General features: G+C 33.3%; 1 protein-coding gene across 1 annotated transcript; it reads left to right on the top strand.

The window, feature by feature from the left end:
- Positions 1–1,903: 1,903 nt before the first annotated feature.
- LOC142227533 (uncharacterized) lies at positions 1,904–10,781 on the top strand. Its single transcript, XM_075298065.1, has 2 exons — positions 1,904–2,549; positions 10,028–10,781. The coding sequence occupies exons 1-2, from the start codon at positions 2,503–2,505 to the stop codon at positions 10,470–10,472; spliced, it is 492 nt and encodes a 163-aa protein (XP_075154180.1). The 5' UTR covers positions 1,904–2,502; the 3' UTR covers positions 10,473–10,781.
- Positions 10,782–16,748: the final 5,967 nt, after the last annotated feature.

Raw genomic sequence — 16,748 nt, forward strand, 5'->3', positions numbered from 1 at the left:
TATATATATATATATATATATATATATATATATATATATATATATATATATATATATATATATATATATATATATATATATATATATATATATATATAATATATATTTTTTTATGGGAAGCAAACACTCATAGAATCAAATCAGAAAAAAAAACAATCGATGTCTTATTTTATATATCTGTTATTCTTGGCTCAAAGAACAAGAATTCCAATTTTTATTAGGTTTTTTACCATACCCTCATAGGAAGAAGTCTGCTTAAAACAGAAGTCGATAACTGCTGTAATATTTTTGACCTTCATGGTCTAGCGGAGAATAATTGGTAAAATGTTCAAGAACCAAAAAATCTCGTAAAAGTTATCTGCAATTATTTTCCTTTTATGGCTTATTTTGAGAAAAAAAATCTTAAAATATAGTTTTTTTTGTGCTGCGAAAGCCCCTGGATTAATTTTTTCAGCCTAATCAAATGATAGTCGAATTTAAAAAATAACAGAAAAATTTTTGATATTTCAGCAAACATTGTCTGCTTCCCTTTTTGTTGTTTGAACTGAATTTTCTGTTGTTTCCACTAATGAATTTATTTGAGGGTACTTTACAGATTTTCAAGAATCAAAAATTGTTTTTATTGTACTGTGATAGCCTCTCGATTAAATCTTTTTTCGCCAAATGAAAAAATACCAGAAAATGTTTGCTATTTCAGCAAACATTATCTGCTTCCCTTTTTGCTGTTTTAACAATTTTTTGTGCCATTTTCCCTAACAAATTTCTTTGAGAGTATGCTACAGATTTTCAATAACAGCAGAAATAGCACAACATATTCGCTAGTTAAGCGATCATTGACTGCTTCCCTTTTGTTGTTTTAACTAAGTTATCTGCTGTTTCCACTAACAAATTTCTTTGAGATTACGTTACAGATTTTCAAGAATCAAAAATGTTTTTATTGTACTGCGATAGTCTCTGGATTAAATCTTTTTCCGGAAAGATGGCAGAAAATGTTTGCTATTTCAACAAACATTGTCTGCTTCCCTTTTTGCTATTTTAATAAAATTTTCTGCTGTTTCCACTTATTTCTTTGAGAGTACCTTACAGATTTTCAAGAATAAAAGTTTTTTTGTATATTTGTATATTCATATATTCTTAGCAGATTTTTTTACTGACAAATATTTTACTAACAAATTTCCTTATAAATGTTGAAGAATCAATAATAGTTTTCTGTTTTTGTATAGTCCAACATTCAAATATTCTGAAAATATATTGAATATGCAAATACATGGAATTTCAATATGTTGTTTACAATTTTAAGAAGTCAAAATCACCTGATAAAAGAATCGTATGGCATTGGTAAAAGTGGCAACTATTTATTCTTTCAATTGTCCTGAAAAAAATAATACAAATCCAGAGAAAAGTGAAGGTTCAAATTTAATTGCGTCTCCTATGAGTGATTGTGAAGTGGATAATACATCCGAGGAACGCCGATATGAGACAAATAAGACTATAATACCCACCAAAGTTAAGAATGGAAGTCAGTCAAATGGCTCTTCGCCAGCTATTAACAAAACAGTTCATGATGCAGTTTAAAAACTGATGTGTGTGATATTTTGGGACTGGAATATGTTATCAAGAATAATTCTCCAGCTATGAAAACCATAAACATATGATTTTGACATCTTAAAATTTTGTCGAAGTAAAAAGATTGTAATCATATGGGCCCATGATTTAACCTTCTTGTTCAGCCATTGGCAAATATGTTGTTTGCTTTTATGTCCCAATTTGAGAAAAAATAAAATTTTGGGATAAATGGTAGACAATTTCAAACATTCAAATATTTTGTTTGTTTTATTCAAATTAAATTGTGCCATTTGGTGATGTTTAAATTTACATTTTTTTTGTTCATATCAATTTGAATTATACCGAAATCGTATTTGAATTTGTAATTGAATTGAATTCTAGTCTTTAAGTTTTTTGTTATCGAACATCCATCTATGACTAATCGTGCCTAAATAGTGCTTATTCTGAAAAATCGATACACGTCAAGATTTGGCGGAAAACAAAAAGAGAGAGAGCTTTAATACGATGGATTGATGTTCGACGTAAGCATAAAAAGAAATAAATGGACACTTACTTTAGACAACTGCAACGGTGAGCATCAAGTTATTTCTTAACTCCTCTGCCTTTCCTACGCTAATTGGATTCCCATCTATTTTTATCGAGTCTTTGCTATTTCTAACTGTTCATAAAGAAAAGTTTGAATAGCAAAAGACATTGCGAATTTCTTCGTAGGTTGAATTTGGAGCAATTGAAAAATATAAACTTTTCTGTAATATTGGATTATCCAAAGTCTCGCTGTTTTCAAAGAAATATCGAATAAGGCGAATTTATCCAATCTTCTCTTTGCCCCTCTTACATATTGGATAAGGCCGAATTTTTTATGCATGGTCCTTCTGAACCTCACGTGAACTGGCTTTTGGAATTAAGACACTCTACGCAATCCAGACTTATTGTAAAATGAGGTATGTGACAAGCCAGGTGAAACGCAGCAAGCAAGATACAAGGTAACCAAAAATTTTATCACTCCAAAAAAAAAAAAAAAAAATCGTGAGTAGAAATGAACAAACATTTTTTCTTGAAAAGTGAAAATGAAAATTTTATGAACTCGAAAGTGTGATTTTTACAAAAATACCGTAATAACGGTTCCTATAGAACAAGTTAAAAATCTTGGTTTACCACATTGCATAATCGATGGTTGAGTTTTGTTTCTTTATTTCGGGGTATTTCTCAAATTACACGAACTGCGAATTAAAGAAAAGGAAACATTAAAGAAAACATGTGTCTGGACTAGTCTCAACACCGGCAATTGTATGAAGGTTGTTTAAACGTAGAGAAATGCATAGCAACATTTAGCAACATTAACATTTGTTATATTTACCAAATGTTAGTCTACATAAAATTTTGCTGTGTAACATCACGCCTCTCATTTTTGAACTACACCACATGTTTCAAATGTTAATTACCGTCTCCCCATACGTCTCCGAGTGTATTCTCTTTTCTGCTTTATCACAACTCTGTTATCTCATATTTGAAGTACACCACATGTTTCTAATGTTAATTACCGTCTCCCCATACGACTCCGAGTGTATTCTCTTTTCTGCTTTATCACAACTCTGTTATCGATCTTCTGCGTACAGGCATACATACATATCTATATTGAATCACTAACATAAGTTTTCACTTGCACTCTTAATTGGTTACGGTCTCCACGTACCATACTGTAAATTGAAGCTCATCTCTGTTAATGCGCTTTACGGGGCTCTGCTCGATTTCAAAATATATTTACACATATATATAGATGACTTACCGTATTGTCATGGAAGCCATTGAAGATTTGTAAAACTTTATCCCAACTCTGTCGTACACATATTATTTAATTTAAATTGCATTCGAAATTAGAATAACACTATCATATCTGAGCACAGTGAGAAAATTGTTATTGACTAAGAACCAAGAAAATTTGCAATTAGTAACTTTGTATCCGTTTGTGGTTGCAGTTTTGACTTTTAACGTGGTAAAGACTGCATGAAATAAATTTCATTCATTTACTGTGCATACGCGTTTGCAAAATTTCACAATATTCTAAGTCTGTAATCAAAGATTCTTAAATGCCCATTTTTTTAATTTGCCTGCCATGAAATGACTGGGTTCTGAAAATAAATTTGTTGCTTTGATGACTCACTTTCAAATGTTAATATGTCACAGTAAAAAGAGTGAATTATAATTCGTCTCTACTCCGCCATATTTACATTACTGAGAAGCAAGCACATAGAGAGTAATTCCAACAACGCCAAACTGTTATACAAGTTCCCGCAACATTTTGCTTATTATACATTGTCTCCATATTCATAACAAAAAGACGAGCCTTTTATATATTGCATTTTGTCTCCATTTTCATAACAAGGGACAGACATAGTGTTCATGGAGGAATAACACAGACAGAAGAAAACTGATGAAAGCAATCTTACAGATACTTTGTTTAACACATGTGATCGGAGAAATCAGATACATGTGATCGTATTTCAAAATAATTTCCCACAACATATTGTTAAATAAATCAATAGGATTTAAATTTTTATAACTTCTAATAGAAGTTTCATTACATGAAGACTTCGTACTTGCGTTACGTAGAACTCTGATATTAATTGATTTATTTCTTAAGATTATGTGAATATAGATTCACTATATTTTCGACTTGTCTGTTTTAAGTATCAATATTTATTGGTTCTTTGAACAATTGTACTTACGTTACAAAATTTTGGAAAACCGATCTCGTAATAGCACCGCTGTTTGGACAGGCGATTTTCTCTTTGTACATTTTGTACTGACGTTACAATTTGTGCTGATATTATATTTGTATATTCATGTATATATATTTATTTAATTTCAATATTGTGCTCTGTAAATCGGAAATTAGAATTAAAACCGTATCACTAGTTGCATTTTCGCTACAAATCATTGGTAATACATTTATACATATACATTTTGAAATACTTGCCAAAAGTTCTCAAACGTTTCATTTACAAGATACAAGGTTTAATAAGCCTGGGCTTGAAAATTTTGGCTGTGTTATTTAGTTTTTCGGTTGCCATTGCGGGTGCACTATATTAATATTTTTTCTCAGTCGGCTTGCCTCAAATCTCCACAATGGAAAAAGCAACGGATCCAAAAAATGTGTTTATATTCTCCTCTGACTTTTTAATATTGTTTTGTACCCAATTCGCATCAATCAGGGAGGATGACCAAACTGAATCGATTTTAGAGGTAAAGATGATGGATTTAGAGGAAAGGTGGACCAAGCTTCAGGGGGCATATTCCACGATAACAATTATGTTTGGTAGTAAGGACGGGGATGCCGACAGAGAATTTTTGGACTCAGCCCGGAGTAAGTTTGAGAACTGTTCGGATAACTACTATATTTGTAAATCTAAAATCTTAGACCTGTTACGGATTAAAAAGGGAGGAGTTAGGCACACAGAATTCGCTGCCCCTGTAGTACCTCTTCAATCGTGTCCACAGGCCATGGCCACGGGTTTAAATATTAAACTACCACCGTGCGATACCGAGATTTTTGAGGGAGGATATGAGGAATGGCCATCGTTCCGCGATATGTTTATCGCCATATACATCAATCACCCAAAGCTAACACCTGCACAGAAATTGTTTCATTTGAGAAACAAGACAAGAGGTGAAGCCGGTGCCATTGTAAAACGATTCACGTTATGTGACGAAACATTTCCCCTTGCGTGGGAGGCCCTAAAACTAAGATATGAAAACACCCGAGTATTAGTCGATGGCCAATTAAGAATCCTATTTAATATCCCTATTGCCTCGGCGGAAAATAGTCGTTCTATTCAGAATTTACAATCGACAGTGAACGACTGTCTAGCTAGACTCCAAACCCTTGGAGTATCAACTGACGGTTGGGACCCTTTACTAGTGTATTTGGTGTCCACAAAACTGCCCGAGGCTACTTTAGCATTGTGGGAACAATCGCTAGATTCTCACAAAACTTTACCGAAGTGGTCCCAAATGAATACCTTTTTAATAAGTCGATATGAAATTGTTGAACGAATTTCTAGCATTAAGGAAACTCAAAACTTTTTCGGGGCTCAAATGGAGCCAATTCAATCCTATGTTTCGGAGGAAAAAGTGGAGAGTAAGTGTAGACTTTGCGATATGATCCATTCACTGCGAATTTGCCCAGCCTTCAGACAACTCTCTGTTGCAGAACGAATAGAATTTGTATTTAAAAACAAATTTTGCAACAATTGCTTATCGCCTTGGCACGTAAAAAAAGAATGCAAAAGTAAAAATAGGTGTACTGAATGCAAACAATATCACCACTCCCTGCTTCATTTGAAAAAGGCCAAACCTCCATCAAATAATACCACAATCACTCAGACAGCAATGGTGGCTCACGACCTACCTAATGTGACCCCTCAAATCATGCAAGAGTCGATCCCATCGACTGAGAATTTTGCATCTCCATCGGTCTTACAACCTGACATAAACGTCCATGTATCCTCTGATTACACAAGCGTCCTTTTACGGACAGCTTTAGTTCCTGTGGAATATTTGGGTGAAATATTTACCATTAGGGCTTTAATTGACCCCGGTTCACAACGAACCTTTGTATCTGAACGGATTCGTAACAGGCTGCAAGTACCAACGAGGCGTTCACATTGTGTTGTATCTGGAATCGGTGGTAAAACTCAGAGTTCAGATAAGGAATGTGATCTTACCTTATGCTCAAAAGATATGAAGACCAAAATAGTGGTCTCTGCTATTATCTTACCTAAGGTGACAAATCACCTTCCATCATTTACTATCAAACCACCCAATTTTCATGCCTTTGCTGAAATTCAGTTGGCCGATCCATACTTTTTCAAGTCTGCACAAATAGACCTCATTATCGGGGCAGATAATACCCATCACATTGAGAGGGAAGGATTTCTCAAAGACATTTATGGCCATCTCTCGGCCCATAATACTATCTTCGGATGGGTTGTTAGTGGACCAGTTCCTACCGTTCATAGTTTTTCTGCCACAGTTAGTGCATCGGAAAATGTAGCCCTTAATGATCTTCTGCGTAATTTTTGGGAAGTAGAAGAAATTCCAAACGTTCCAAAGGTGTCTGAACAGGATATTTATTGTGAAGAATATTATAAACGCACTACTCTCAGGGAACCTGATGGTCGATACATGGTTCGCCTGCCGTTTAAAAAAGAATTCAATACCACACTTTCACTAGGTCCTTCGAGAATGATTGCACTACAACAATATATCCGAATAGAAAAATCACTTTCAAAACAGACCGATCTTTCTAATGAATATCGAAAAGTGCTGTCTGAGTATATCACTTTAAACCACATGCAGGAAACACATTCAGCCGAAGAGCGACAAAACGGGAAATATTGTTCGTTCTATTTGCCACACCATGCTGTGGTACGTCCCGATAGCAAGACTACCAAAGTTCGAGTAGTTTTCAATGGCTCTGTCAGAACTAACACCGGTCTTTCACTTAATGATGTGCTTTATTCAGGACCAACTTTGCAAGCCGATTTGATGTCAATACTTTTACACTGGAGAATTTATCGATACGTTTTCAGCGGAGATGTGCAAAAAATGTACCGCCAAATTTTAATTCACCCGGAAGATAGATGTTTTCAGAGGATTCTATTCAGATCTCACACTGAAACAGATATTAAAAATTTCGAATTAAAAACTGTTACCTTTGGCCTCAATTGTGCACCGTTTCTAGCCATTAGAACTTTGCTACAATTGGCACAAGACTCGGAGAAACAGTTTCCTTCAGCTGCATCCATTATTCGCAATGAGACATATGTAGACGATATACTGGCGGGAGGCCATTCTCTTGACGAGACAAAATTAGCTCAATCTCAATTAATTTCGGTTTTGAATTCAGGGGGATTTCCACTCAAAAAAATCACAGCCAATGATCCCTATCTATTACAAGATCTTCCCCCCGAAGATCTATACGACTCTGATTTCCTTAAATTTGATGAGGCTAGTTCTACGAAAACCCTTGGCATTCAGTGGAATGCTCTTACTGATTGCTTCTCGTACGCCTTCAATAATGAAATAGCTTCCGCCGCGGTTACGAAACGTCAAATCCTATCAGCTGTTGCCAAATTATATGACCCAGCTGGATGGTTGTCCCCAATCATAATTCGGGCTAAAATTCTAATGCAAAGCCTTTGGTTAGAGGGACTTGAATGGGATCAACCAGTTGGATCGTCTTCTCAAATTCGTTGGAAATCGATAGCTTCACAACTACCACTCATACATCAAATAAAAATTCCAAGATGGATACATTACAGCCCCTCTAATTGTATTGAAATTCACGGTTTTAGTGACGCGTCTTTACATGCATACTGTGCTGCTGTTTATATTAGGGTTAGCAGTTCCGATGGAATTTTTTCGAATTTATTGGTTTCGAAAACGAAAGTAGCACCCCTCGAAACAATTAGTTTACCTCGCCTTGAACTCTGTGGGGCCTTGTTGCTATCGAAATTAATAAAACAAATTCTGTCTTTTATGCCCTTCAACAATTCCGATATCTTCTTGTGGTGTGATTCTCTAATTGTGCTTGGTTGGCTTAGTAAACCACCATACATGTGGAAAACCTACATAGCCAACAGAGTTTCCCAAATTCGATACAATGTTCCAAATGCTTATTGGAGACACGTTCCTACAGGCGAAAACCCCGGAGATTTGGGAACAAGAGGTTGTCGCGTGAATGAATTAATCGATAATACTCTATGGTGGCATGGTCCAACTTGGTTGCGGCAGGAATCGTCCTGCTGGCCTCCACATATAATTCCATATCCTCCAGAATCCGAGAGAAGAAAGGTGGAGAGTTTTCCCGCTGTTTTAACTGAACCATACCCTTTCGAAAAATTTTCTACGTATTCGAAAGCTTTACGAGTTTTTTGTTATGTCTTTCGCTTCTACCATAACTGCTCCAAAGAGCAAAGACTCAATCGATCACACACGTCTATTTCCCATGACGAGATTAATTTTGTAAGAAGAAGATTTATACTTCTTTCTCAACAAAGATTTTATTCTGATGAATATCGGTACTTATCAAATTCGAAACTTTTACCTAAGAAAAGTCCCCTCGCTTCTCTTAACCCATTTATAGATGAACATGGTCTTTTGAGAGTCCATGGACGTCTTGCTAATTCCGACCTTCCATACAATGAAAAATTCCCAATTATTCTGCCCTATCAGGCTCATTTTACAAAGCTTTATCTAGAGTTTATTCACAACCTTCTTTTACATGGAGAATGTTCGCTTATGTGCCGCATTATAAATACTGAATTTCATATCAGTCGGCTAAAATACACCGTGAAAAGAATTATTCACTTTTGTAAAACGTGTACCATTCACAAAAAAAGACCATGCAATCAAATCATGGCACCATTACCTGTTGACCGTACCACACTCACGTTACCATTTGAAGTAACCGGTGTTGATTTCGCTGGTCCCTTTGAGCTTAAAAGTTCCAGTCTTCGTAATGCTCCAATCATAAAGGGATATGTCAGTGTTTTTATATATTTTGCCACAAAGGCTATACATTTGGAGCCTTGCTCAGAGCTTACTTCCACAGCATTTCTTGCTGCATTTTCTCGGTTTGTCGGAAGACGTGGTTTACCCAAAAAAGTCGTATCTGATAATGGGAAGAATTTCTTAGGAGCAAGCAAAAGCCTAATCAAGGATTTCAAACAGTTTGTCAACAAAACCTCCTTCGATATCTCACAAAGATATGTAGTACATGGTCTAGATTGGTCATTCATACCTCCTCATGCCCCCCATATGGGAGGTTTGTGGGAGGCAGCTGTAAAAAGTTTTAAGTTTCATTTCCGTCGTATCATGGGCTCCCATCGCTGTACATTCGAAGAATTTTCCACCGTTCTAGCTCGTATTGAGGGTGTCCTTAACTCTAGACCCATTTCTGCTCTATCTGAGGACCCCCATGATATTACTGCTTTAACCCCTGGACATTTCCTCCGAGGGGGTCCAGTTATGGCCCTACCTGAACTTCACAACAGTAATTTATCGGTAATAAATCGGTGGGAAAAGCTTAAGGCTCTTCACCACCAATTTGCTGCCCGATGGAAGGAGGACTATTTACGAAATCTGCAAAAGAGATATAAATGGAAATCTCCCACCCCAAATATTCAGAAAGATAATCTAGTGGTAGTCATTGATGACCTTCTTCCACCTAGTGAGTGGAAGCTAGGAAGAATTGATAAGGTGTACACAGGAAGTGATACCAAGGTTCGCATTGCCGATATACGTACTTCAACCGGTATTATCACACGACCGATTGTTAAGCTTTGCTTATTACCCTACGATAATGCTTAATATCCAATTGAGTTATTCATTTTCATTTTTTCTTTTTTATTCGCATTAAATTAAAGTATTCAACATCCTTCTTGTTTATTTTCAAAAGAGCTCGACGAGATCCAAGAATCCATCAGTGCAAAGTTTGTTTGAAATACCATTCTCTCCGATTCTGCAAAAGGTTCTTGCACATGAACGCCTCTGACCGGAAGCATGCTGTCTATAAATATCACTATTGCGTTAACTGTCTGGCAAGGAGCCATGGCTTAAGAAATTGCACCTCCCAAGTAACATGTCAAAATTGTGGACATTATCATCATACACTTCTTCACCATGCACTACACCCTCGTATAGAGCCAACATCTAGTAGACGACGTCCTAAGGCACCCAAACGTTCACAAAATGGTAACGGAACCTCAAAACTTCAACGACGCCAACCAAATGTGTTACATCGGCGAGTAACATCAAATTCGAATGAACATCAACTGATACCATCGGATAGACAACAAATTATCTCCGCAGCTATCAAATCTTTAGCAAATCTCCTTATATAATTCTTTAATATTTGCATACATGCAAAGGGCCCCCAGTATGTTTAAATTTACATTTTTTTTGTTCATATCAATTTGAATTATACCGAAATCGTATTTGAATTTGTAATTGAATTGAATTCTAGTCTTTAAGTTTTTTGTTATCGAACATCCATCTATGACTAATCGTGCCTAAATAGTGCTTATTCTGAAAAATCGATACACGTCAAGATTTGGCGGAAAACAAAAAGAGAGAGAGCTTTAATACGATGGATTGATGTTCGACGTAAGCATAAAAAGAAATAAATGGACACTTACTTTAGACAACTGCAACGGTGAGCATCAAGTTATTTCTTAACTCCTCTGCCTTTCCTACGCTAATTGGATTCCCATCTATTTTTATCGAGTCTTTGCTATTTCTAACTGTTCATAAAGAAAAGTTTGAATAGCAAAAGACATTGCGAATTTCTTCGTAGGTTGAATTTGGAGCAATTGAAAAATATAAACTTTTCTGTAATATTGGATTATCCAAAGTCTCGCTGTTTTCAAAGAAATATCGAATAAGGCGAATTTATCCAATCTTCTCTTTGCCCCTCTTACATATTGGATAAGGCCGAATTTTTTATGCAGGTGAATAAGAGGCAAAGATTGTTATTTAAAATGTAACAGTTTTCCATTTTTCAGTAGTAGATTTTTCTTCTGAGTGTTTCTACACTTTTTTTTGAGTGTGCACTCCAGTATTGGTTTTTTCTTTTCTCCGATACGAAAACAAACCGGGCAGATCATAGACCTCTTTTTAGTGTACTCAAAGATATTTGCTAGTGAAAACGGCAGAACCTTTTGCTGTATCAACAAAACGTCTACCAAAAAATGGGACAGCAGAATGGTTTTCTAAGAAGCCCGGTTTTATTTTTTAATGAATTGCCTCAAAAATTTGTTTGTTTGGCTGAAAGGAATGACCACATAATGTGGGGACTATTGTAAAACAATAAAAGCAATAATTTTAAAAAAATGTAATAGCAACTCCAGATGCAGACTTTTTTCCATGAGTGTGCGAATAAACCCAGATTTTTTGATAATACTGGACAAAATCTAATTTTGTAAAAAAAATTACTAAAATGAATTTAACTTATCGTCAGCAGAATGGTTTTCTAAGAAGCCCGGTTTTTTTTAATGAATTGCCTCAAAAATGTTTTTGTTCGGCTGAAAGGAATGACCACATAATGTGGGGACTATTGTAAAACGCTATAAGGAATAATTTAAAAATTTTAATAGTAACTCCAGTTGCAGACTTTTTTCTATGAGTGTGCGAATAAACCCAGATTTTTTGATAATACTGGACAAAATCTGGTTTTGTAAAAATAAGTACTAAAATTAAAATTTAACTTATCGTCGCTGAAGGTTGATATTTCTTTGCTGATTAACGAAATAAAAAAAACTAAGCTTTCTTTTGGCGCAAAAAAATCTTTACAAGCAAATTAAAAAAATATAGACTAGACGAGTTTAAAAACACTAGACGAGTTTAAAAAAAATACTTTATGATTTTCTAAAATTTCCAGAAGAAAGTATTTTATCTTTGTGTGTAGCTTCAATAAAGGCAGATTCTGTTTTTGTTTTTCAATTTAACTGTCAATGGTAGCATTTCCATATCAGCGGTTTCTGCAAACAGCATACACCCAAAGAAGAAATACTTTCCTCCGGAACGAAACTTTAGACTAAAGAAATTCTCCTTTTCTATAAAGTATTTTCTTCTAGAGCAAATAAACCTGCATTTATGATAAGTGATTCAACGATTGTCTCTAAACGATTTTATTAACTTTTAAAGAAAACTTTACTTTTTAAAAGAAAACTCTTCTTTCAATGAATTTTAAAACGATACAAAAGGTCAATTATAAACCTTCTGAAATCCAGAAATTGCAAATTTTATCTGGTTTCTCTTTTCATCAGATTCTGATTTTCTCTCTAGACATTTTTTTGTTAGTACTAACAAATTTTCTTGGGTGTAATATTTCTAGAATTTTGTTTTTAAAAATATCTTAAAAGTTTTTTCGAAACTATCACATTGTTTTAAAAAATTTTATATTTATAATTTTTCTCCTTTCATTTTCGATAATCATAACTTGCATATACACAAAACAAACTTTCTTTGCTCAAAATAATTTAAAAAAAAATGAAGAACAAAAACTGAAAAATAATAAAAAAAAATCTCAGTGAAAAAGTTTCTTGCAAAACAAAACAAAGTATTGACAAAAATATTAACTTACATTCCTCCGCATATCTTGTTAAATACAGACAAAATCTAACAACTTTTATAAAAAAAAAAAAATAAATAAAACAAAAAATACAAAAAACACCAATATTTTTTTACTTCCAAAAATAAAACAAACAAAAACGAAACAACAACAATTTATTTTAAATGTTGATCCTTAATTTAAACATTTTAAATATATATATATATAAAAAGTATATTAAAACACAAAACAATAATTACATATATTTTATAAAAAAAAATAATAATATTTTTAAATATTATACTGATATAAAACTATTAGACTGTTTACCATAGAAAAAAACTCCACTGAGCTCTTACCCAATCTGTCCGTCTGTCGTCAGTCTGATTTTATTTCATATTTACATTGATATATTTTTCACTCTATAAGGATTTCCCCATTTTACAAAATCAAAACAAAAATCATTCCATCACATACAAAATCCACGTATTTCACACGTATAGCAGGCCCCCCCCCTCACACAGGAAACAAAATTATTTACTTAAACTCATATAAATTTTATGTACAAACACTATATATATAGCAATGTGCATAACGTAAAAAAAACCAAATAAAAAAGCGATCTTGTCTAGGTTCATAAATATTATAAAATATTGTGCTTTTTATGTGAATGTTGAATATTTATTACAAACGAAAGAGAATACTATACTAATTATTACTATTCATAAATATTACAATATACAATACAGAATTATATAATTGTAAGTTATAGACGGAAATTCTTTGTAGTAGTTATTGTGCTAAAACATAAAAGCTCCAAAAAAATATTCCCAGTATATTTTAAATTTCAACAAATCATATATTAGTTAACAAAATTGATTGATTGATATTGGGATGTTGGATGAATCAGAAATAGTATAGTATACTTTTAGGTGGTACGGAATATTTATTCGTGCTTAGGTTATTTTTGGGGAATAAGATTAAGCAATATAAACATTTCATTAGTTGATCAGTATTTTCATCCATAGATATTTTTACTAGTAATAAATATTGTAAAATCATGCTATCAAAAATACTCGAAACAAGAAAAGAGGAAATTTTTGTCGGCAAGCTAATTGTATTTGTCATCGCAGAAAAAATGTTTCGCCTACCGCCTATCGCTATGGTTATATTTACACATTAACGGCGTATGGGAAATTGACATTAAGAATATCTCATATATTTCTATATTTTTCTCGTCAGATAATATATTTGTATTACAGCCTGTTTCTGTATGTCGAACGAGCTCTATCGATCGACTGAAATGCACAGCAACAGCTGATTTTTGGTTATAAATTCAGCTGTTTGTCTCCATTTCAGTCGATCGATAGAGCTCGTTCGACATACAGAAACAGGCTGTTAATGTCGGTACTAACATCCTGTTTCTGTATGTCGATCTAGCTCTATCGATCGACTGGAATGCTTAGAAAAAGCTGATTTCTAGTTATAAATTCAGCTGTTTGTGTCGATTTCAGTCGATCGATTGAGCTCGTTCGACATACAGAAACAGGCTGTAAGTTCTCCCACTGTGGACGTTTTTCATTGCATTTTATGGCGTTGTGAACACAATAGAATATACTGCGATTTTCGATTTTATTCTACAAATGGTAATATTTTGAAAATTTACACCCAAAAAAACGCAAACTGTTTTATAGGAAGAATGAACTAACACCCACGAAAATAAATTTTACTCCACAAAGGGTTGTTAAAACCGGGAAAATTTAATGTACTGTTCTACTTTTTAACTGCAGTTCACGAAATTACATCATCTCATAGAAGAAAAAATTAACTAAAAGTAAAGAAGAAAATCATTGGCGCCAAACCATGACCATTTTAACCATACATTAGTTCATTCTTACTATTTCTGGGAATCGTACGAAAATCTTCTTTTGCGTTAGTTCATATTGAACTTATGTGTACGGTCATTGAACTTTATACCCACGTTTAGTTCATAATATTTTTGATACATACTTAAAAAAAGTAAAATTTCATGAAGCTGTGGAAAATTTCGAAAAAAAATAATAAATTTAACTACTAGCAAATAATTTTTTTCCAATAAAATAAATTTAAATTTAGAGTTAGTTTAACTACGGAAATTTTTTTCGGTGTACTGAAAACTCGACTTTGATATTGCGACTTTCAACTTTCAGATGAAATGAATTTCAGTTCAAATAGGACTTTTCGATTTCTTCGTTAAAAGACGCTTAGTGGATTTAGATTATTATCGTTTAGTCGATTACTCGATTTTGATCAACATCAAAGTTTGATCAGTCAATTTGACTGAATTAAAAAAATGTCGATTTGTCATATTTGATTGAATAAAATAAAAATTTTGCAAAAAAAGACGAAAAGTCGATTTTCGACTGCAATGAAATTTGACAAAAGTCGATTTGGCAAATTTGATTGCATAAAGTAAACTTTTCGTCAAAAAAGTCGACAAGTTGAGTTTTAACTTTTGGTCCAAAAAGACGAAATGTCGATTTTGACTTTGGTATTTCTAACCTAATTTTGATTTTTTTTTTCGATTTCTTCGTAAAAAGTTGAATTTTGTTACTATCAAAAGTCCATTAGACGATTTTGACTATGTCAAATTTGATTTGTCAAAAAATCGAAAAGTTGTTTTTACTTATGTATTTTTAGCATAAATGCGAATTTTTGATCTCCACGTTAAAAGTCGATTTTGGTTACTATCAAAAGTCGATTAGTTGATCGATTTGATTTTTAAAAAAATCAAAAGTCATTTGTCAAATTTGATTGCATGAGAAGTAAAAGTCGATTTTCGACTTTTTACTTCTAACCCAAATTTGATTTTTTTTAATTTCATCATTAAAAGTCGATTTTGGTTACTATCAACAGTCGATTAGTCGAGTTTGGTCATAAAAAATTTGAAATTAAACTTTGTTTCAAAGAAAAAAAAGAAAAGTTTTGTTTCGACTTTTGTATTTCTAATATAATTTAGACTTTTTGATTTCTTCGTTAAAAGTCGATTTTGGTTACAATCAAAAGTCGATTAGTAGTCGATATACGATAGTCGATTATGTGATTGACTAGATTTTTAAAAAATCAAAAGTCATTTTGTGAAATTTGATTGCATAAAGTAAAAGTTTGTCAAAATGTTGATTTTTGACTTTTATACACGCAAAAAAATAATTCTTTCCTCCCAAACGAAATTTTAGACAAACAAAGTTCGTTTCTCATTTGCTTTTCGCTGTAAGGAAGTGTATTTGGAAGAAAAGTATATAGTTTTTGTGATAAACGTTTATTCTTTTCCAGGATGTAAAAACAATTTCATAAAGACAAACTCAAAAAAAAAACATTGTTTTCTTGCTAATTGCATTTTCCCTCACATCCAAGAGTTTTTTTAGTTCTTAACACCTTTTCCTGTAATACCAATAATGTAGAAGAAATTATACGATTTTATATATTTTTAAAATTGTTTTACCTTTCGCCTGGACGGAGAATCGAACCGCGGACCATGCACTTTGTAAGCCAACACACTAACCACTGAGCTATGTACCTGTTATGGTCATCAATAGATAAATATCCATATAAGTTATATTTATATAGCATAGCTTGCGGCGCCCACGAACGGAATAAACAAAGTTTATTTAACAGAAACAAACATTTAGTTTGGCACCGTGGAGCAGTTGTTGCTACGTCCAACTTGCATGCCAAGGGTCGTGGGTTCGATCCCTGCTTCGACCAAAGTTTTTTTTTTGTTTTTTTTTTTTTTTTTTACATATTCGGAAGATTCCGAAAAAATGTTCAACATTACATTGTAGTATATTAAATTTTGAACTGTAAAATGTGTCTTATTAAAGACCTAAAGTCAGAAAAGAACAGTGTTTGATATAAACGAATTGGACTGTGTTGTTGTTTCGAAAATAACTTTTTTTATTGAAAAAATAAAAATTTTCTAACAAACGATAAAAGTGATAAAAGTTTAAGCAATTCAAAAAACTCTAACAAAAGAAAAACGCTTTCGGCACACGTTTTCCAAACGTTTTTTTTGCGTGTATTTTTGACCTAA

The sequence above is a fragment of the Haematobia irritans genome, chromosome 2, assembly GCF_050003625.1.
Source record: "Haematobia irritans isolate KBUSLIRL chromosome 2, ASM5000362v1, whole genome shotgun sequence".
Classification (NCBI taxonomy): domain Eukaryota; kingdom Metazoa; phylum Arthropoda; class Insecta; order Diptera; family Muscidae; genus Haematobia; species Haematobia irritans.